General features: G+C 40.8%; 1 protein-coding gene across 1 annotated transcript; it reads left to right on the top strand.

Moving 5' to 3' along the window:
- Positions 1-393: 393 nt before the first annotated feature.
- Positions 394-17,409, top strand: NUDT14 (nudix (nucleoside diphosphate linked moiety X)-type motif 14; the record flags this gene model as incomplete). The annotated part of the gene is made up of 3 exons (XM_009574004.1): positions 394-458; positions 5,197-5,434; positions 17,169-17,409. Coding segments are annotated over 3 exons (544 nt in total), but the record flags the coding sequence as incomplete, so codon positions are not given.
- Positions 17,410-23,982: the final 6,573 nt, after the last annotated feature.

Below are 23,982 nucleotides of genomic sequence, written 5' to 3' on the forward strand. Positions count from 1 at the left end.
ACTATCCTAATCTGGGACTGATATAAGAGAAGAAATTTATTTTATTTTTAAGGATTTTTTTTCTTGTTATTACTGTCTAGTGACAGTGTTCCTAGAGTTGGCCTTTTTTTTTTTCTGTTAGGGAGAAGGAATTGATTGGTGGCTTACTTTGTCTGCATGGCAGGAGACAAAAGTGACTTAATTTTGGGTAAATTCTCATGGGCTTTGGGAACACGACCAATTATCTATCCCTCTTGATAGATTTTGGACAAGGATCTTGTTGCATTGTGGCTTTAGTAATAAATCTTCTATGTATTTATGTAGTTAAAATTAAATTCATGAGATGTAAGTTTAATAGTTCTGCATTAATCCTTCATAAAGCATTGATCTTCTGTTTTTTATCTTCCTCCTCAGTGTGTCAATCCTGATCTTTAATACTTCTCGGCAGTGCTTTGTTGTGGTGAAGCAGTTCCGCCCAGGTAATCCTCTTTTTTTAGATTTACTTTTGCTCTCTAGTGAAGCAAGCTTTTAAGTGTTTAGCAGTTAAAAGTTGGTGCATCTGTGGTGATAAAATCTTTGTTCTATATTCTGTTTCTTTGTGTGATAGCCCACCCTTTTCAGTTGGTCAGAATTTCTAACCAGGGAAATTTCCATTATAGATGAAACAAATGATCAGGGTAGCCTTACATTCTGCTTTTGGGCTAGTCATTGTCCTCTTTTGGATGGAATTACAAACAGCCCTACAATGATCATGCAATAGATTGCTTTTATTTGAAGTTCTTTCTTGACCTATCTAGTATTTAGCAGGCAGCTTCTTTGCAGAAGCACAATATTCCTTTTTTTTGGTCTTAAATATTCCCTTTTTTTTTAATTGTGCGTTATATACTTGGGAATTTAAAATGAAGGAAATGTTGGACTGTATGCTTTTTCATCAATACAGCTTCATTTTACCAGTTATTATTATGAGTTTAGGTTAATATACTTTTTTCTTTATGAGTTTTTGTATCAGTTATTTTAATTGAAAGCACTATTTACTTTTTGGAAGTTAAAAATTAAATGCATATTCTCTGCATGTTAATTAAAAAAAATCACAAGATATTTCACTGACTGTTGCTAAGAGACCATTTCAAGACAGCTCGTGGTAGACTTTATAGGAAACTTTCAAGGGTGGTGTCATGCTGTCCTTTCTTACTGACAGTGATTGACAGGCTCTTCAGTGTTGTGCAGCACTGATACACTGACAGTGCATACTTCTCATGAAGCACTATATGACTATTATAAAGAGAAAGTGTTTGTTTATTTGTTTATCAATAATCCAATGTCTTTTATTTGCCAGCCAAATAAAATGGCTCATAGAGCTACTGCTCTCTTTGAGGCAATCTTAGGCAGAAGTCTTCATATATATGCATATATATATATGTACTGAACAGTGACATGTTCATTACATTGTCCCTGTGGAAGTGTCAAATCTGCCTCAAAAGACTGGACTGTTCTTGGAGTTAAACTGTTGCAGAGGCTGGAGCGGCTCAGAAACCCAGCCTTAGGGACAATGGTCAGTCAGACACTCCATAGCAGTTCAGTGCTTGCAACCATGCCCTGATATTACTCACATCACTATAATTATATTTCTATTCCATGGTTATTGTCTGCCTTGGTGCCTGTTCCACAAACAAAAATTAAGGCCGAGACTTTTCTCATTGCTAGCTCCTGCCAGGGTCCCAGCAGGAAAGCCATAGCTTGTTACTTGTGAGCAAACAGCTGCCGCTCACTCACCAGGCACGTCCCCTGTACGTGTGCTGGTTGAGATACGTGCTTGCCTTTCCTTAGGGCATGGTGTCATGATCAGGTTTTCCCACTGAAGTCTGTGCTGCTTATAAAGGCAGTCATCCCTCCCTGTATGTACATTCCCACCCCATTCGCTTTGGCAGCACCAGCCCTTATGCAGCCACAGCAGAGGTCTTACCTGGCTGTGAACAGATACTTTTGAGAATTAGACAGCTTATCTGACTGTCCTGGAAGAGTTCATGCTGGCTTGAGGGGTGGCAGGAGCACACAACCAGGGTGAGGCAGACCTTATTTTTCAATGTACTGTGGACTTCTTACACATACATCTCAGTAGTTACCATATTGTTTCCTCACCCTTGATTGGCCAAGGTCTTGGTAGTCAATTGACCACACGTTTTCAAATATAGTAAAATAATATGTTCCTGGGAAAGGCTAGGATTAGTACCTATGAACATGTGCCCTGTGTTTTTCACTGTAAATATAGTGACCTTTCAATGGATTGTGGTGTTTATTTTTGCATTGACCTAAAAGAAACAGTATCAAAGATCTGAATCATAAGCCATGTTCTGTTTCAGGACGTACAAAACACCAGTGCAATCAAAGAGAAATGAGAAGTTTAAAGAAAAGCTAGCACGTTCCCCAGTCAACTAAGCCCCACTAACCCCTTAGTCCGTACTGTTGTCTTCTTCTCTTCAGGGATAGCAAACAGGTCCCTGTATATGAGTCATCTAACAAGGCTGCTTTGAATAACAGTTATGATCTTATTTGATGAGTTTGGTTGAGCCATCTATCCTTTGTCCCAGCTTTGCAGAAAGGAAGGCAAGTACATCAATTCTGCTGGAGTTTCCACTCCAAGACTTCTTACAGCTGAGTGGCTCTGGGGTAGTTGGTCAAGATGTTTAAGAAGCACTAGATGGTTGTTTGCGTCCTCACTATGCTGCTGCTCATCACATGTGTCTATGAGGAGACTGGCTGGTGATGATGAAGTGGCAGTTTCTGACAAAAGTAGCATAAGCCATTGGAAGACGAGAAAGCAATCAGATATGGGACTAGTGGGTGGGTGACTGTGCTGGGAGCTGAGTTCTTGCTTCTTGTTTCTGCTCTCTGAACTCTTTGTGCATTTGCAATAAGCTGCCAACCTGTGATGAGGAAGAGGAGAGTCACAGGTTTCCCTCCGAAGAGTGTGCCCTAGCAAATAGGCCACAGACTGCTTTTACATCCAGTACTTTATCTCCCCTGGTGCATCACTTGTGCAGTCAATTTTTCACCTTGAGGAGAGGTATGGGGGACTCCTCTGTTCCCTGATATTAGCAGGCAGCTTGGTTTTCTAGGCTTTGCTTATCTACGAGAGATAAATTGAGTTTGAACCTTTCTGAGACTGCTGATAATGAATTCATACTGTGATTCCTTGGTGAATGCTCTAATTTTTGGACTCTTACAGAAGTGGCTGGTACTGCTTCTATTCTTCCTTATCTGCAGAGAAAAGCTGTTGGTGTGCTTTGAGTGTTGGCTTTGCTCTGAAGAGGACTGCTGGATTGGGTCCTTTTGGGAATGTAGGTTTTGATCTACGTGGAGCCCAGTTGTGCTGAGGGAGGAGAAGAACGGCAGGTGCCTGCTGGAATGACAGGATGGGTTTCAGCGATTTAAGAGACTTGTAACAGAGATTACTTTCATCACAGTTTCATATTTCTGTACCCACACTCTTACCTCCATCCGGTTTTGGTGCCCAAGTCCTTTACTGGGATATATGCATTGTTCCTTTTTGTATTTACTGATACGGATAAGTCAATACTGAAAAAGCAATACAATCTTAGAGTATTTGGCTCATCTCAGAGAGATACTGGAGGCAGTTGTCATTTATGATAATTGTCATAGCTTTTAGAAGTTTTTGGAATAATGACAATAGACACCCTTCAAGGATCTGTCCTTCAGACTCTGCATGGAATATTTTTTTTGCTGCCTTCTTGCTGCATTTTAAAAAGAAAACTGAGCTCTAGTCATATTTTTCAACTAAGAAATGGAAGCTCCTTCCCTTAAATGTTTGAATTTCAAAGGCCTAGATGTACCTACTGCAAACAGCTTTGAAAGTTTTACATTCTGGAGAAAGATTAATTTTTGGGTAAACTTCTGCACTTCATCTTTCTTTTTAGACTGATCTAGACATCTCCTGTTCAGGTGCTGATCTTGCTATCCTACACTTCTAAGGCAAGAAGCATTATAGAAGGAGCCTAGAAACGAACTTCTGGGGTATAGACTCTTCCCCAGAGGCCAAGTGCTTGAGAAGTCAGTGTGGTACTTTACTTTTATGCGACAACATTTCTTTAGGGACCTTGTTGTATATCACAGTTTTAAGAAATAATAAGCTAAATCCAGTAACTGGAAGAACCAAAAGTTGTCCATTAAACTTGAGCTCTTTTATATACGAGTTCTGTAAGATTTAGAATGGGAAATAAAAGATAAGCTCATTTGAAAACCGTGTTGCGTGTATATGAAATATGCACATAAAATATTTTAATGGAAGAAAAATAATTTCAAATTTAAAAATAGTTTTATTCAGGGTGTTTGTAACACCTCCATGGTAACGTTTCATGAAAAGCAAAGGGATAGACATGAGGAAATTTCAAAGAAGAAACAGATGGGATTATACCTGTAAGCTAAAGTTACAATGATTGGAATTGTCAGTAGTGATTCTTTGTGTGTTAACATCCAGTCCTGCAGTTCTCATTCATGCAAAATTTCTGTTGACATCAGTGAGAGGTTTTGCTTAAATAAGGACTAAAATCTGGCATTTGCACTTTCTTTAGGAGTGCATTAGTGGCAGCTGTTTGTGGATTCATTCAAGAAATCTTTTTCAGACTCCACACAGGAATCTGTGAAGGAACTATATGTTCAAAAGAGGGTTTTTTTTTTTTTTCAAACAAACATACATGCTTTTCATACCCTTTCTAAATAACAGCTGAGTTGACAGGCTGAAAGACTCATCATTGTGCACATGGTACATAATGTGCAACCCAACTTTCCTGCAAGATAACTGCATAGTTGAAATTAAATCCTGATATCCCTATTGCCCAACAAATGGAAGTTGTATGACACTTTTGGGACTTAGACTTCTTGGATGAACTAGCTTCCTTTTTTTATTTTTATTGTATTTTAAGGTGTGCATGAATTCATTCCAAATGATGTAAGCAAAAATAGAGTTTAAAGAATAATTTTACAGAAATGGCAAGAGAACCTTTGTTCTCTAAAATTCCAGTTTCAGTGTGTCATAATTTTAACAGGTAACACAACTGAATTCCTTGTTACTCTCAAGTACTCTGATGATTTTAAATTTCCAGGCAAGATTTGTGTACCATCTTTTTTCCTATTTAATATGAATAAAGTAACATCCCCCATTCCCGTTGTTTATTTTTCTTTTTTTTTTTTTTTTTTTAGCTGTTTACATGTGTGAAGTAGAAAGGCATCATCCTCAAGTCTTTCAGCATCAGGACAAGGAGAGCTTCTCTCGTGTAGAGGATCCCTTACCTGCTGTGGTAGGAGTGACCTATGAACTCTGTGCTGGCATTGTAGACAAACCAGACCTTTCTTTAGAAGAAATTGCATGTGGGGAAGTCTTAGAAGAGTGTGGCTATCGTGTTCCCGTTACAGACCTAAGGAGGATCACTTCTTACAGGTAAATAGCAGTAAGTTAAAACACTTCGCATTTTGTTCTTTCACAGATTCCTGAAGTGGCTTGAATGTAAATTAATGTTCCCTATTCCCTTATTTAAGCAGTGTGTTGGAGGAACATGGACATCTGAAAGTATATGAAAGGTGTAATTTTCAGCAAGTGAGAGGAGTATTTACAGAGACTTAAGGAATTATAAACTCATAATTATGGGATTGAATTCCCAGTAAGAATGATACTATTGTGATTTATTCCAAAGACTATTAGAACTGGGAAAAGTTGCATTCAGCTCTTCAGAGCAGTTTTTTACAGCCCTGGAAAACAGCCAGTCTTTACTGTGTCAGGCGTTTTCCATCTCTGTTTCTTGTTATTCTGATTAACAATAGAAGCTGCCCAAGAGGAACTCTGATTTACCATTAACACAATTTTGCAGAAGCATGAGAACTTGTACTGTTAGATCTCTTCATAATATTTGCAATTAAGCCTTCTTTGAATTGGACAATAATTAATGTTATATACAAAAATTTTGCTGATTTGACTGTGAAAATTTTTACATTATATTTTTGCAGGGTTTTAAATAGTTATTGAAATAGATTTTAACATGTTTTAAAACATATTAGGAGTAAGAGGAAAACTTAATATGTAAGAGGAAAAATACAAAATGTGAGTTGTTGGAGGGGAAAAAAACCCTCAGGAGAAACTTTGCGCACAGCTTTAGTCCCATTATAGCTCCTTCCCAGCTTTTAGTATTGTTATCCAAAATGTATGTGTGTTTGTATTTTACAGAGAAAGCAGCAGGTTTTTTACTTTCTTTATTTTGCTTGACATCTCCATTGAACTAGGCCCTGTCATTGGTTTTTAATTTGGGAATTGAATACAAATCCACAGCTGTCAATCCTGGCAAATGTTATTTCCTGCTGGATTAACAAGCAGTGCTTCTGTTGAGGGGAGGGGGTAAATCACAGGAACTGTCTTTTACAACTCCTTGAAACTAGATTAAGGGTTTGTTCTACTGAAAGAAAAAGTGCCTGCTAGATTTATGAGCAAAAGCTGTCTATAGAATTTCATAGGTTGGGTGACACTGACAGGCAATAGCATACAGATATATACATATGTATATGTACGTATGTATGTGTATACAACACAAAATAGGAAAAGTAGAATATCATTTCTGTAGCTGTAGAAGTTTGTAGCTTCAGTGTAGAATTTTGACGCAACATTAACGATTTACATCTGGCTAAAACACCATATGTTTTTTGGTTGATAAATGTCTTTGTATCTTACAGGTGGTTGTTCTTTAAGTTGTTTTGGTTTTTTTTTAATTGCACTGACTTGCAAAGAGAGTATACAATTGGAGTTTTCTCTGTTGAGACCCATGCAAAGGACACTTAATATGTTAATCCTCCAATCCTGCTTTGTCTGTGTAGGCACAGCTTTCTGCCTATGGAGATCCGTGCTGAAGTCAGAAGAACCTGTATAGTATTTGCGTTTTTAGATTAATATGAACAGTTGAAGCCTCAAAGATGGTATTTTACAGTTTCTTTTGTTGGACTTTCTGTGCTCTGTATTAGAATTTTATTCTAAATGTTATGGTCTTCCTCTTAGGAGTGTCCTGTTCTTCTTCCTTCAGCCAAAGACTGTCATATCTGTCTGATCATTGAGGATTTGATGCAAAGACAGGAAGTAATTTGTTCCCCTATGGTCTGCTAAGGACGTTTTTTTCCATAATGGCTATATTACATAGAAGAATTTCAGGGCTTTTTCTAATTGTAACAGGTTTTTCTAAATGGTTTATGCTGTTTCATGCTGTGACTGTCAATACAAAGCATTGACATAAAGCGTTACATTAATGCATATGCATTCCATTAATAATTACAATACATCATGCACTTCTATTATTTGTCATGTCAGTGATCTATGTAATAGTTGTTCTGTATTACTTATTGTTCCACTGTATCAGATCATTCAGCATTCTGAAGTGTCTAACTATCCGTACCTTGAGCAAGTTTTTCCTCACGTCTTGCATAAACTTCCCTTTCTTCGCTTCAAGCCTGTGACTTACTACCCTGTTCCCAGTGGACATGAAGTACTTCTGCACCTTCCGTGTATTTGTTTGAACATGTATCGCCTTTATTTTATTTTTGCCTATCCAAAACTACCTTAGTTGATTTAAGCTTTCTTTTTAGACCATGTTTTCTAGATGTCTCATCATTCCTTCTGCTGTCCTCTGGTCCTTCTCTCCATGTGGTCTGCATATTGCTTAACAACATAGTGCCCAAAGTGGAGCATAGTATTTTAGGAGGGGCTTTACCAGTCTCAGATAGAGCGGAAGCATTATTTCCCTAGTCTTACAGATTATTTTGTTTATATGCTGTAGTATGATGTTTGCCTTTTTTGCAGTAGCATTATGTTGTTGACTTATGGTCCACAGTGCCTCCCCTATCTCAAAACTATTTTCTGCAGCAGTACTGCACTGTCATTCACCTCCTGTCTGTATTTGTGCTGTTTGTTATTGCTGCCTGAACACAGAGCCTTGAACTTGCCTTTACTGAATTGCATCCTATTTTTTCAGACCATTTCTCCGAGTTGTTGGAGCGATTTTGAATTCTAATATTCATCTCTAGCTTCTTATAAATAATCTATCTCAGCTTTGCTACCTGCAGTCTGTGTTTCAACATACAAATCCTAAAACAGAATACTGGATTATATTGAATGGAGGATGGTCCTCAGTGAAATCCTATTTAGTTTGTATTTCAATTTGACAGTGATAGCCATTCCATGAGTACCATTTTCATACTGGTTTTGCACCTATTTCACAGTTTCTTCGATTTCTAAGTATATCATGATCTCCTAACTTCTTAATGAAACTGTCACATTAGATAGCATTCAAAGCCTTGATAAACTGAAGTGATATTGCTTGTGTTGCTGCCCCTATCCACAAGACCTGTTACTCTATTAGAGCTGATATTTGTTTGTCTGCACTTGATACATTCCTGACAAATCTGTTAGCTGTTGTTCCTTTCTTGATGCAAATAAAGCTGCATTAAAATATTTAGATAACTATAATTAATAATTACTGAGTTAGGTCTATTAGACTTTTGTTGATGAAAACTCAGAGTTGTGTGCATGGTGAAAAGGCTTTTTTACAAACAAGGGTTTCTGTGTCGTCACACCCTTTCATCTGAAAGCAAGGAGTTGTCTTGTATTCCTGATGACACCCCTTTCTGGAATCATGCTCATGAGAAGGAAATTGCCTGACTGGAATCAAAGCAGGACTTGAGCTAGACCTGAGAGAAGGACGTGGAAAGCAGAAGACACATCAAATGTAAAGGGAGAAATGGTTTTGGCTAGGGAGATCAATATAGTTCTGTGGCTAATGGATTAAGAAGGGGAGGGCATGGACAATGCGTAGGGAGAACTTAGACTAGGGGAAAAAATGGAATAGAAAATCCTCGTGCAGAAAAAGAGGAAGAAGAGATGAAGGACTAATGCAGAGAAAAAACATAGGCTGAGAACTGAATGGACTTGGGGAAAGTACGTTCATGGCGGTGGAGAAGAATTCTCTTTAACAAGATGAAGGAAGTACTTAGACTGTGTTCAGGCAGAACTTTGCTCTGTTCTCAGGCAGTGGGTGCAGTAAAGATTGGAGGTAATCTGAAGATAGCATTTTTTTTCTCATTTATTATCAGGGCCTGCAGCAGTGGTTTTGGGGGAAATTTTTTTTTATGTTTCTCAGTTAACCAGAAAAGGTTAACTGCAATACTGCTACAGATATTTCAAAAGTACATGAAAATAAGCTGTTGGACCCCAGTCTTAAGCTCTGTCAAAGCTCCTGTGACGTGATACTCATCAGATAGAAGTCAGGCACTAAATTAAGCAGATCTCAGACCTTGAATGATCCGTAGAGTAGCTGTAGAGTCAATGAGAAGTCAGGAAAGAAGCCAGGGATTGGGGAATTTACACTAGTTGAGCAAGAGTCTTAGGAACAAGTTGTTCCAGCAACAGGAGGACAGCATGGTGTGGGTCAATGAAGGAGGCTGGATTGGGGGCAGATAACAAGAAAGACAAACACATTAAGAGGGACTTGACTGGAGGAGGTCAGAGGAATCACACTTTGAAGAATCAGAAATATCGGTTCCTATTATAGAGAAATGCCAGCCAGAAGGTGAGTTTAAATGCAAATGGTTCATTTTGTAGATGGAGGCAGGAATCATTCTGAAAAAATTCTGTATTGTTTGCAACCTGTGTGGTGAGTTTCCTCTTCTCATCATGGCTGCACAAATTGCTGCTTTTGTGCTTGGCATACAATAAGTAACCTCATTTTGGTATTACAAAATGTTTGTTTTCTGTTCTGGCAGCAGCTAATCCACTTTTGAAGGCTTTCTGAAAGTTTTGATGCCTACTGGTGTGTTGAGTTCTCGTCAACAGTATGTATGGCGTCAGTCAAAAATAGCATAGCTGGTAGATGCAATGGTGTAAAGGAACCATTTAGCTCAATAATAAAATGAAGCTAATACTATAGTAGTATAATTGTAAATTGAGGCTTCATGAAAATGGTTGCCAGTTAAATTGTTCATTTTTAAAAGCTCTAAAAGAAATCTGTGAGCTTCCCTCCAGGTTTTTTTTTCCCTAAATGCAATATTTTGTAAGTGAACGACTTTGCATTTACTCATATCTCAGATATAATAAATTTTCTATCTGTCATGGTATCCCAGCAGTTGGCAGTTTGAATCCTGTGTGAAATTCAGCTGTGAGTTAGTTTCTTAGGTTGAAGTACTTCCAGCTATCTTCCTTGAGACTTGTTTCCTTACAAGATGGGGCAGGGAAATACGTTGTTGTTGTTGTTGTTGTTGTTGTTATTAAAGATGTTATTATTGCCATTGCAACTTACAGTATTTTCTTTTAGTTCTTGAAATATTTGGTCTTCTTGAAGAATATTTATAAAATTATTTGGACTTAAATAACACCTCAGAGCATCAGGACAAAGTTGAATTGGAGCTTCTGGTTCAGCTTCCTTTTCCCTTCATTCCATCTTTATTTTCTCCCAGAGGTTGTAATAAACTCTTGGCTATGAATTGGATACAATAGGAGCTGCAGGTTCTCAGCCCCACTGCAAAAAAATCAGATGGATTAGTTTAAGGGCCTAACTATATTAATATAGGTACTTACTTTAATCTTCCTACATTTGATTTTTTTCCAAAAGTATACAACAAAGAAGAGCATTCAGAGAATTAATATTAGATGTTCCAATTACTGTGCTATGGCTATTAGCCCCTGTGCAATGAGGTAAAAATGGTTCATATTCACAGGTTATTATGTAGAAAGAATAATAGCCTTGAAAATGTTGGAGTGCATTATAATTAGAAAGATCACCTGCTAGTACACCTGTTGGGTGATGGCATAATGTAATATAATTTTATGTTAATTACTTCTCTGCTTTTTTCCTGCACCTGCTGCTTATAATGTCAGAACCGCACAAAGGTCCTAAGAAGTGACAATAGGAGCTGCATGTCACTGTTCATCAGTTTACATTTTGCATGCCTAAATAGATCTTGATTTCAGCATAAATAACAGAGATCTGTGTTAAATTTATTTGTAAACATGAATTATGTATTCACTATATACCCAATTTCTGCATCCAAATGGCTTACATCTTGTAAAAGGATACATTGCATTTAGGAATTTTCACATTAACTGTGTCAGATTAAAACCAAAAAATTTATTTCTGTGTTGGTAGAACAGGTAAATGTTGATTGCAGATTTTATATTTGTTAAATATTAAGAAATGATGAGAAATTTAGCTTTTAATTGTTGCCTGTCAGAAATCTGAGTTAAACTAGTCAGGCTTCACAATGATAAGTCAATTTGTTTGTTCCCCACGTTGCAACAGAGGACTAGAGTATAAGATATGTTTATTTTCTCATACACGTTTGTTCCTTCAAATTAAAAAGGTAGTATTTATGAATGTAATAGTTATGAATGTAATAATTGGTTGGCATAGATGAGAACCCAGACATGAGAAGAAGGCAAAGCTAATCTTGAGTACATGCTTTGAATTTCGACCCTGCTTACAAATGTGCACGTGCACATACATGCACACATGTGCGCACACACACTCAGTTTGAAGAAGAAACTCACTGAGCATCAGCAAACATACAAAGTGGACTCAATCTCACTTGTGGCTTTTAGGCACTACTAAGCTTTTTTTTTTAAAGCAATAAGGTACTGTTACCCACTTGTGATCAGAATTATGTATGTAATGTATCTTTATGCTTATGAACTCAGATATGACAAGTGAAAAGTCCCATTTTGTGAGCTCCATTTCATGTGCTACATATTTCCTCATGCATTTAATAAAAGGGAAGAGCTAAACAAAGACTTTGTGAGAGCTGCTATTGCCATGTTTCAAAACCAGATTGGAGTGACAATCTGTCTCTTGCGTTTTCCCTGGTCTAAGAACCAAGTAGACAGAAAATACTCCGGTTGCAGCCTCATTCTGCCAGCCAGTCCCACCCCTGGGCAGGAGGTGAGGAGAAGCACTTTGCAGTCATCCTGCAGAAACTGCTTCTCTGCTGTGCTGTTGCCTACAAGTTACCCACAGCTTTGAAAGCCATAGCATGACTTAATCACAGTGTTTGAGTGTTTTATTTAAAATGAAGTATGGGACTGCAGCATACTATCTTGTTTTGATGTGTTAAACTTACTTACATTTAAGTTACTATTGTGATGAAAACCATACCACTTTGGTATCCTTACTTTTGCTTATTACATTCTTAGACTTGCTGTTGTCAAAGGTAATGGGGGTTTCTAATTGTCTCCGAAGCAACGCTGAAAGTTTAGTGCTAATAGACGCTTGGTTTTAAAAATCTCTCTCTGTTGAAGTTACAGGATTTGTGAGCTTAAGCTCTAATGATTTGACAAAGAGTATTTGTCAGCCATGTAGCTGTTAATTGAAACAACTATAAACTTCTCATAGGAAACTGATCCTCACGATAGCGAGACAAGGAAAACAGAGCTGTGTTTTGTGTAGATCATTTGCATTTGTCCCACAGTGGTAAGTAAGAGTCAAGCACTGTACAGACACATCAAAATACATCTGGTCAAGCCAGGCTTAGTAGGTCTGGGTCAGTATGAGTCATGACATGCCTGGTCTGGGCTACATGGTGCTAAATCTGTGGAGTGAGACTGAAGCCCAAAGTCTCGCACTGGGCTGGTGCTGTGAGTTCAGACCCTGCTCACCCTCCCCCAAACCTCTCGTGTAGTGGGAAGGGGAGACACCTTTATCAGGAAGGTGGTTTTCCCAGGGTGAAACTCATCACTTGCAGTACGGGTGTGCTGACCCCTGTGATTTCCACAGATGCAAAGCTAATGAATATAGCTGTAATCTGTTAATAGGTGACTCATTTCAGACCATGGCAAAAGCATTTTATTTGTAATGTGAAATACTAGGGCAAGGAAAAGCATATGTCACACACTTGGGATAGAGGAAGAAGGTAGCAGAAAAAGGAATACAACCATGAATAAAGACACACCAAAATTCCTTAAAGATCATACTCAGAAAGTGTAAGTAAGTGTGCAAAAGCATAGGAAGTTCCTAGTGACAGATAAACCTGAAAGCATACTGAAAATATAATAGCAGACTGTTGCCTCTTTACCAGTCAGACCCACCTTCTCCCTCTCTCCTCTCTTCCTCCTCGGGCCCCAAGTACCCCAAATCACTAAAATGTATACACGTTTTTCAAGGGTATGTGTTAAAACACTTTATTACTTCAACCAGATGGAGACTCAGAATGGCTTCAAAGCAATAAGCCTGCTAACTTTTGATTTGTCTAAAAACCAAAGATACTAAGACAAATGAAATGTCAATAGCATTGATTTTTGGACAATTTTCTAAGTACAGGCAGGATACATTAATATCTAAGAGTCTGGAAATGTGAAAGACAGCCGTAGGCAATATTGGAGAATATTTAATTTAGTAAAGGGCATTCCACATGGATCCATGCAAAAATTATAAACTGGCAGACTAAGCCAAAGCATTTAGAGAAAGAAATATCAAATTAAAAAAGGTAAGAAATATGCCTTTTTTATGAATTAAAGTATATTCCTGTATCTTTCAACCTCTTTCTGAAACGATTGAAATAGACATGTAGTTAGACAATAAAAGCTGTGAATATGTACATATATAATGTCATGCAATGATCTCCAAAGTCACCCGTCTAAATAGTGAGGGGATTCTAAGTCTTAGAAACATTAAATTTCCTGGTTTGGGGGGGAAGAGTAGAATAGTGAGTATTAATACCAGCACTCTTTGATTTTATTTATAGCTCATTTGGAAGTTTTTATTAGTTTTTATGAACAATTCATGGCAGAGTTGCACCATGATAAGCAAGGTAAGTTAAGTAATCAATCAAATAAGAAAGAATGAACATGTGGGTATGTCCTTCCCTGAATACGTATTGTTGCCAATTTTTCATTGGTTTCTGTGGCAAATGATGGGCTAGTATATATGAAGAAATGCTATAACTTTGAGCATATAACAAAGGAGAGACATTGATGTCCAGTGCTTTCCTCTTTTAAAGTATGCTCAGTGTAGTAGCTACTCTTGATGTATTCAGTTCATAAGAAAAAACCACTTAATAGAAGTGTCATATGAGTAAATACAATGAAATAATGGCATATTGAAATCACTTCTATGCTATTTGAGCTACAGGCAAGAAACTGAATCTTATGGTGTAGCACCTCAGGAAGCAGTTTTCCTTTACTTAAGAAAAGATGTGTGGAAAGTGAACTCCTGTGATTTCTACAGCTGTAGCTATTTCATAAGTAAATGGTCACAGGTGGTATAGAAGGAGATTATGCTGTAAATAATCAAGCCAGAACATTCTTATAGAAGGGATTCTTAAATAAAGTCTCTATGTTTTTGTATATAACCTTTACATAATATCAGGTGGACATGGGTATACTCAATTTAAGAGCATTTTCATCCTCCAGGGTGGGGCACCCCAGATGAAGCTCAGATTTAACACTCATCAGAAATAACAGAACATTAAATATATTATGCATAGTCCTGTGTTTTTTCATAGTACTGTGGAGACTAGCAAGCTGCATTCCTTGTCTTGCAAATTTTACAGTATAAATTAACGTGTTTTTTATTCTTATTATCAATTACCACAAAACAATCTCTGAACCCCAGGCTTCCTATGTTTATTTAGTTACTAAAAATGCAATTCTTGCAGAAACAATTGAAGAACAAGTAATCACTATATATATAGAAAAACAGATCTGGATCTCTAGTTGATTAAAAAAAAATAATCCTTTCTGCCTCCTCGCACAAGAAAAGAAGGAAAAGAGGGAACAAAAAATGAACAAACAGTCTACTATTCCATCACAAATGCGTTCTTCTCAGTGAGGCTCCTTCCAATGGACATAGCTACAATAGTGAGTGGGTAGCACACGGGTCAGTGGTCAGTGACAGATATCAAGGTGACTAAGCTGGGGGAGACTGTTCACTGAATGACTAGAGCTTAAATAGCCAGCCATGATGGATTGTGAAATAGATCTCTTTGCTCTTAATCAGTGTTTCATTTCCAGTGTTGCTTTTTAACATTATATATTATTGCTTGATAATACCAAGAAAATATGTTGTATTTTAACCCAAAGGGAATCTAGTAAAGCGTGCCATCATCCTCACGGCAGAAAGGTCACTATCAGTGCATATTAGCATAAAAAATGTCATTCCAACTTTTGTGAGCTGGTTGCTGATACCAATTTGATGAAAAATGAATCTACCTTACTTTTATAATGAGATCAGAATGACTAAGCCAGCATAGTGGGCCCAGTGTGCAACTCCTGCTGCTTTCAAAGACTGTGTTTGTGTTGTGCTGTCTGCTGGACGGATCTTCAGTTGTGGTGAGGTGAGTGGCAGCACGGCTGGCGAACGGCATTACTCTTCCAGGCAGCTTCCCATCAGAAGAGGGAAAAGGGAGTATGGCACGGGGAGTCCTGCGAAACCGTTTGATGTAGTGCCAGTGGCACATACAGTCTGTGGATGATTGTCAGCCCTGGGTGACAATCATTACTGGCAAGCCATCTCTGATGGTCATCAGAATAGGTGTATAAATACCAAGGACAGTGGCTGCAGAAAATACGTCCTTAGAGAAAGTAAATACTGAATCAGATTGACTGAGGAAGGAGGTCATGTACTTTGGTGAGAGTGGAAGAGAGAGGGAAAATTGTTAGTCTGGCCTCTTGCTGCATCCTAAGTAGGTCACATTTTGTTGGTTAAAATGTGTATCAAAAAACCCACTACTGACAGTGAAATCAAGTGATGAGCCCAGAATGAAAGAAATCCCATAGCAGCCTTCAAAGTTCCTGGAACTGCCTAAGATGGTCAAGTTTCTCGAGCACTTCATAAGATATAGGAATGATCCTGGCATTGTGAAACGTCTTTCCCAAAGTCACAGAATGTATCATCAGTAGTAATTTTAGGAAAAGAATTCACTGGTTCGCTCCCTATTCTTTGTTTAAAAAGAGTGTGTATTGAGTGATGTAAGAAACCAACTTCAATAATCACTGTTAATTCTTCAAACAAAATAATTGCCAGTGTTCTTGGAAAATTGAGAGACAAATGATTAATTCCTGCTATGGGGTGTGATTTATGCTGGATTAACTGAAAGATTTAGTTGACTAGTGGTTGGGCAAGTGTTGATATACACTCTAAGATCATAACACTGCTACAAATCTTAGAATCCTCTGTATGTATAATAATATGGAAGCTAATTTTTCAGCTTGCCCTAATGCCTCATTCATAGTTTCAGTGAACTTTGGATCCAGATTCAATGTGAAAAGTTGCTTGTAATCATGTGAAATGAAGAAGTTGCGATTACGATGTGAATATTTTCTTGGAAGGACTAAATGAGTGGATTATGTACTTATCCCTTATTTAATAATACCTAAATGAAATAGTCCTAAGGAAATAGAGGATTAACAAATAAGAAGTATAATACACAGCAAGCGGTCTAGCTGAAGAAAGACTACATAATCTAAAATATCCTCAACTAAATCCACTGTAGCAAATTTAGCAGGGAGACTGAATTGCTTCACATGCATGCGTACAGTGGTCCATTTGGGTCAAGGCTAAAGTTCAGGCAGGATAGAGAAAGACTCTCAGGCTGCCTTTCTGTTCTTGTACCTACCCAGTCCATGAGCAGAGGACTCCATCTGTGAATGGACATAATCTTCTTAAGAGTAAAAAAATCTAAATATTTGTGTAAAAACAAGCAAACAAATGTAGCATGATAGCATACAGATACACTGAGGAGCTTTATTCTGTTGTTTGTAAATCTCTATGAGTCATTGTGCAGTCCAGCTCTCACTAAGGTCAGTGGGAAAAACTTCTCTTGACTTCAGTATATGTAGAACAACTGTTCACCTATTCAAAAACAATTTTCTTATCTTCTCCTAAACTAACATTTTTTCCAAAGTTGCAGAATGTATTTGAAGACAGATCCATATCATGTGCAACTGCATTCAAAAGTGTTGATATTTCTGCGTGAAAGTTGCAATCAATCTCTGTATTAACGAAATTGCATTTATAGGTTCTAAATTACATTAACAGAGGGTAAGGACATGCATTTTGATATTGCTTAGTGACACAAGTTAAGGACACAGATTTCCATTCCTAGTTCCTAGCTACCTTCTTTTTATCTAAAACAAAGTTTCCTCTCTGCTTTTTTCCTAGATCTGGAGTTGGTGTGACAGGCTCTAGGCAGACGTTATTTTATGCAGAAGTAACAGACCAGATGAGAACTGGTGAAGGAGGTGGCCAGCCTGAAGAAGGAGAGCTGATTGAAGTTGTAGAAATACCTTTAGAAGACTCCATGAAGTTTGCTTATGATGAGACTCTCCCAAAAACGATGGGTGTCATCTTCAGCTTCATGTGGTTCCAAAACAACATAGCACCCAAGCTACCAAAAAAATAAAATGAAAACACCGTGATTTTAAGAAAAGCTTTCCTGCTGGTTCTGTGGATACAGAAAACTGCCTGCCTTGATCACCTCCTCACAGAGCAAATCTTTTTTGAAATAAATTTGGAATTAAAATCTGAATTAAAATCCTGACCCAGTTTCCATCATTAGCAAAACACTTGCTGGCTTCGCTGGGGCCAGGATTTGCCTCTTGAGAAGCAAGCGTTGATTTTCGCACAAAGGCTAAGTAAATGTGTCCAGTTCTCCTTTTTCATGGCACTGCTCTACTGTTTTGAAGAGTTGCTCAGGACCTCAGTGCAGCTGCTATATCAGCCTGTCACTGTGGTCTGTATGTACTGGCAGCTGTGTATTCACTGTAGTTACTGATATTTTCGGGGGGGAGGCAGCAAACCTTAATAGTCACAGATATCCTAACTACGTTCCTGAGTTCTGCACAGCTTTCAGGGAGCAGCTTCCTCTGTGGTGCGTAGCTCCTGTACAGAGAAAACGTTTGCATTTCTGAACATGCAGACCTTTATTTCATAAGCAAACATGTCTGTAAATCCTTCTGCTAATGTGTCATTTTGACAATAGACCAGCTGTAAGATTATGTGCTTCTGTTTGTTCCCACTATAATGCTGAGCAGCAGTGATGGAGGGATGAATGATGGGGGCTTCTACTGGAACACATGCTGCTTTGTTTGTTTTATGGGTAATACTTGATTAATTAGATCAAACTTTGTCCTCTAGAGCAGGATTCAAGAGGCCAAATTCTTTTAATTTGACTCTGAGGTGACTAATACAAGTGATTTCTTTGAGGTGTTCTGTGGTCTCAGTTTCCTTATCGCGCAAATGGGAAGAATAGGACTTACCCCTCAGATAATGCTCCTTGAAATCGAATGATCGGAATTGCTTTATTGAGAGATTTTATCATCACTTGAGCAGTTTACACTGAAGCCCATACAACCTGCACAGATGTACTGAGCAACACAATTTGATTTAATAAAGCGGTCTAATTAGGATGTATATTATTTGTTCTATCAGCATAGCTTAGATGTGGACTATTTGTCATATGAAACTGTTAAGAGCATGAATGAAAGAGAATCAAGTCTGGCAATTTAATTATGCACTGGTTTATGTTATTTGCTGAGTTAATGTTAATTAACATGACTACATTATATGTGCTTTTAGGATTACAGAGGTACTAAGTATGTTTAGAAGATAAGTACTGCGAATATGCAAACTTTCATACAGCAACTGGAATAAATGCAGTACAGATGCATGATGGTATCCAGTGGCTGATTTAAAATCACTGCATATCTAAATAGGTGTATTTATACTTGCTTTAAAAAATGCTTTTAGAACTGGTACTTGCTGGGTTTCCTACTGAGGGGGAGGAAAGATCCTTGGAAAGCCACTGGAGAAAGAGCAGCCTTCGTCTGTGCGAATCAGACACCCTTTGTGGAAGTTCAGACACATTTGCGTTGAACTGTGCCTGGTCTGTGGTCAGTCAAGGGCTGAGTTACCAAGAAAAGTAAATAAATTTTGTCTGTCTGATGTATTTACATTGGAAGGTGTTTTAGGGCGGGATCTCCGCTGCTCTGCATCTTTACGGTGTCGAGTACAATGTGTCGTGATTACTGCTGAGGCCTTTATGAACTACTACAGTATGTATAATAAATAATGTCTTTTATTCCAGGCTGTAGTCACCAAAGTATCTATCTGATTCCGTCAAAATTATTACATAGTAGCTTGTTGATCTGTTCAGTGTCAAGCTAATAAGTGTGTGCATATACATGTCAAAAGCCTTTTTTGCTGCATAATGCAGTAATTTGGAAAAATAAGTTGTGGTGGAGGGGAATCAGAGTTTGAAACTTTTCAAAGCAGCATTTATGTATTTATACCGTTTGCCCCAGAACTGCAAATGGACAAAACTCCACTTTTAATGAGTGTCTTCGTGAGACAGTGAGAGCTTTGCCCCAGTCAGACCTTCCCTCCCCTGCTGCATCCAGGACCTGGAGTTGGTGCTTCATAAGGTGCAGTCACATTGCATTAACGACCTTGGTGAGAGCCCAAGGCTTTGACCCACCCGTGTGGGTGACAAGCGTTCAAGGTGTGATTCATCAGACCACACATTTCACTGATCGGTCTGTCTAGAAGTGCCTTCAAATCTCAGCATCTGCATTCGGTTTGGACTCATCAGACCACCCCTGAAGGAGGCAGGTCAGACAGTGCTGGATCTGTTGTGCCACCATCCAATGTGCACATCATGAACTATGGGCTGCTTGGCCACCAGAGAGAGCACATGGCCATACCCACCACAGGGGAGGATGAAGGTCCTAAAGCCTCTGTGCGCATCACACAGCTGGTGCCAGCTGGTCATGCCTTGGCTGCACGTCTTGGAGCTGGACAGTTTGAAACACACGGATATTTTGCCCACTTCAAGGCACTGTGGCTGTCCCGCTAACGTACTGTCCCTCCCCAAGAGTGTGCGTGTTGGGGGAGCACCAAGGGCAGGGCCAGACTTGCCAAAATCTGGCCCAAACTACTGCTGCTGGTCAGCAGAAAGCTGTTCCCCATCACTCAGACAACAGGGTGGAAGGCTTGCAAGTTGCAGGTGCCTGAAACCTGTCTGATTCACAGCCCAGCCCTGGGGCCACGCAGGGTGATACGGAGGAGCTACCACCGCCAGAGCAGCAGCAGGGGCTTCCCAGGCATGGGATGAGAGCGGGAAGTCACTGCGTGGGAAGAGGGGGCGCGTGGTGCAGCAGCATGGAGGGGCGTGCGGGGAGGGAAGCCGCAGCCCAGGCGAGGGCACAGGGACAGCCACACAGCAGCAGCCCTCCACTGGGCTCCAAGGTGACCTTGCCAATGCAAGCCATGGGCTTCAGACTAACCATTTTTGACGCAATTTATATTTCTCTTCCGGATTAACAGTGACAGGGGGCAGTTGCATGAGCTGGGCAGTCCCTCAGCACTTCTCCATGATCCAGAAGGCTGGGCGAGAGGCTGAGCAGCATTGCCCCCACCTCCCAGTCTGTTCCTCCCCAGTGGTGTCCTGGGCAGACACCTACAAAACCCTGGGCAACTGCGGTAGCTCTGAAGCCTTAGCACCCCAAGGGATGCTACACCCAGGCCCTGTGCTCTGCCCGGCCATCCCTGCAATTTGTAGTTCTCAAACAGAAACAAAATGGGCGAGGGATTACTTTGGTTTCTTTCCACAATTTGGGAATTTTCCACAGATTCCACGGTGATGCAATATAGTGAAAGCTGTACGTAAAGCAGTGTTGTGTCTGGTGTTTGGCTTTGCAATATTAAATATAAATGCATCTTCATCCTTCTCCTTTTTCCCTGTTAATTTTGGTGGGGATTTTTATAAGGAATTAGGAAGACTTGAAAATGTGGGAGAAAGGGCTTGAACTTCTTTCAAAACAGTAGATGATTCATATTTATAAAAATACAACCGGAGCAATTCTGATGCCACTTCTCTCATCAGGGCTTATTTTAAAGATCATAATTAGAGCAAATCGGATATACATCGGCCAGGCCCAGGCAGGAAAAAAGTGCTTCTAATGGAATCTTGAAATCACGTCTGTTTTAGATGCATCCTTCGGACGTGCCACCACACATATGTCCATGGAGAGCAGACAGTTCAGAATAAAACAGGGTCCCCATTTGCTGCTAATGAGTACTGACTCCAGCCTGCAAAAATCTTATCTGATCTCATCCAACCATCCCCATGAGATCAGCGTCTTTCTTTTATTGAGTACAATTGAGTGGTCTGTATTTAAAAAAAAAATCTTAGCCTCTCTCTCATCTTTATGATGTGGCTTTGGGATACAGAGATAATCAAATGAACCTGAAATTATGACTCAGGCTTCTAACGAAGCCTGAAAATATAAAATCTAGAATGTGATGTCGCTGTCAGGCTCACTATTAGGTGGCAGAAGAGACATCACCAGCACCTTGCGAGTACATGGACCTCGTTTATTATTGTTGTTTATTACCCTATTTGTAAAGTATCTACAAGACCTGAGCTACTCCCAGGCCTCATGGTATTAAGCACTGAACAGCGATACGATTAAAATGCCTTCTCTAAAAGGCTGACGCTTTACATAAACGAGCTGAATTGCACGGCGGGGTAGGTGGGGGCAGGCGCAGGGATGGGGTGCAGGGTGTCCCGGCCGCGCGGGGATGCTCCTTGCGCTGCTGGGATCACGCTCCCCTGGCAGGTGCCCGCTTGCCTTTTCGCCCGCGCCCTCGTTACCATCCCTCCCCGCCAACGATAAAAGCGGCATCCCCCAACTCCCCGCAGGGCCACGGCCGGGGCCAGGCCGAGGGCAACCGATATAATTGCTCCTGACATACACGTGCCGACCGAGCAGGGTGACCCCCTGGACAAATAGGATTTTTGCTAAATTAGGACAATTGCCGAGCACGCTTCATCCCCTCGCCGGGGCTCTATACATAGATGAAAGGCACACCCAGTTGTGAAATCTGTTGAAATGGCACACCTGGTGCTGTCTGCAAGTCTATTCACAACCGTTAGCAGGTGCGACTTGGCCTTTGTGGCCATAAAAGTCTGGCTGCGCAGCTCCTGCTGTGCTCCCTGCGCCTTCGCCGCCCCGCGCGCTTTGGCAAGGGAGGCTGTCACAGATTAATACGGTTGTTTGAAGCTGTTAGGAGCCACGGCCTGAAGCATGTAGCAGCTTCAGAGGGATCAGAATAAGGCCTGTGCACACAGGACAGATTTGCAGCTTCGGTCTCGGTGGCTGCGCCGGGGTGGAGGCAATGGGCAGGGCAGGGCTGCTGCCTGGGCAGGGACACGGTGCAGCACCGTCCCTGCAGTCCCGGGGATGCTGCCGAGTGGCCTGGCCAGCAGTTACCAGCGATTTGCAATCTAGCCCCTGTTTTGGGCTCAGCCTCTCCTAAAAGGATTTTGCTTGCTCTGCTTTGCTACATCTCAAACAGCGCAGCAGTGAGATGGAACTCCGAAAGCCCCAGCCCCAATCCGGATTCAAATTTAGTTTAAGGAAGGACGCCGTGGATTTTGGAGCAGGTTTCCACCAGCAGTTTTCATTCCCACTGGTTCACATACGATTTTGCCTGATACGAACAAAAAAAGGGATGCTCATACAAATCCTGCGCTACTGCAAAATTTGCTCCTCAATTTGTCTCATCCTTCATAGCCAGTCTCATTCTTTAATTGGGAACACATTTTTACAAGGGCTTTAATTGCTCTCCAGATGAATCACGAGGGAGGAAAAGAAGTCATAACATAGCTAAATGGCCCAGATTTGCGGCGCTCAGAGCTCTCTGGCCTGCCTCAGGACTGGCTTCAGTGCATTTCTCGTAATTGGAAATACAATCAGATGCGTATTAAACCCTGCCAGCCACGCACTGTATTGCTTCGCTGCTGAAGTACTCAATATCCTGTGCTGGCTTCGGTCTCTAATAAAACATTCAAAAGCAGTGGTGCTCTGAGAAACCCCTTTCGGACACTCGGTTACGACGAAAATGGGCTGGGAAGGGGCAATGTGGGAACGGCTGTCAACCTCGTCAATAGATGGCTATCCTCATGCCCCAGCCTCGTTAACAGAAAAATCCCTGGGCTTTTCTTGTGCCCACCTGTGGTTCAGTGTTCGGGGTATGGGTGCCATGGGGAGAGCATTCAATAGTAAGATAACCATGATTTTATCATTTTACAAGAGTAAAACGTTGCTGTGATCGCTACAGACATGCTTGTGGCAGCCAGGAGCCAGCCCAGGCTCAGCCACATCCCACCAGCCGGGGACAAACGAGGTGCTACGTGAGCCCCGGGCAGCGTGTGTGTGTGCGTGGGGACCTCCCGGGGTCAAGGCCACCCGTGCGAGAGCCCGACCCCTCCGAACAATGCCATCTGCGTGCATGTCCATCACATTGTAAACACAGCCTGGTTTTAACCCTGTTCCTGTGGAGCTGTGGAGAGGGGCTTGGGAAAAAAGAGCAGTTAATTAATGCTCCTGAAAATAAGCCTAGGATGACAATGTCCCACCTGGCTCCAGGTGCAATGGAAACACGGGTGATGAGTCTTGCCCCACTGCTTTGGGGTGTCTGGCACAGCGCCGGTCCCATCCCCAGCCCTTTCCAAAGTCCTCAACGGGTGCTGGCGGGCAAAGCCGGGTGCTCGCTGTGCCCCGTGGCTGGCACAGCCCGGCCACCACCTCCGAAGCCTCCCCAGGAGCCACGGACAGGGGCCGGGGCCATGGGAAATGGTGTGCTCCAGCCTGCTGGTCCCCTCCAGGGCTGCAGCTGCTCCTGCGTGCCCAGGGATGGGGACGGATTTTGGGGCCAGAGTCACTAATTGGGTTTCTGATGAGCCTGGTCAACGGAGGTGGTGGTGAATAACCTGCCCACTGCGTGGGTCCCTCCGGCAGACCCGCTGTGTGTTTGTGGGGATGGGGTGTTCGGGTAACGCTTTTGCTCGTGCAGCAATCGCTAAAATAACTGGACAAGGCACAATCACGCACTTGAGAGTGCTAGAAACAATTTAAGAAATGTTCTTGGGACAAACGGCGGAGCTGTGCAAACAGCTCCCCGGGGTTTGTGA

The sequence above is a fragment of the Fulmarus glacialis genome, unplaced genomic scaffold, assembly GCF_000690835.1.
Source record: "Fulmarus glacialis isolate BGI_N327 unplaced genomic scaffold, ASM69083v1 scaffold35373, whole genome shotgun sequence".
Classification (NCBI taxonomy): domain Eukaryota; kingdom Metazoa; phylum Chordata; class Aves; order Procellariiformes; family Procellariidae; genus Fulmarus; species Fulmarus glacialis.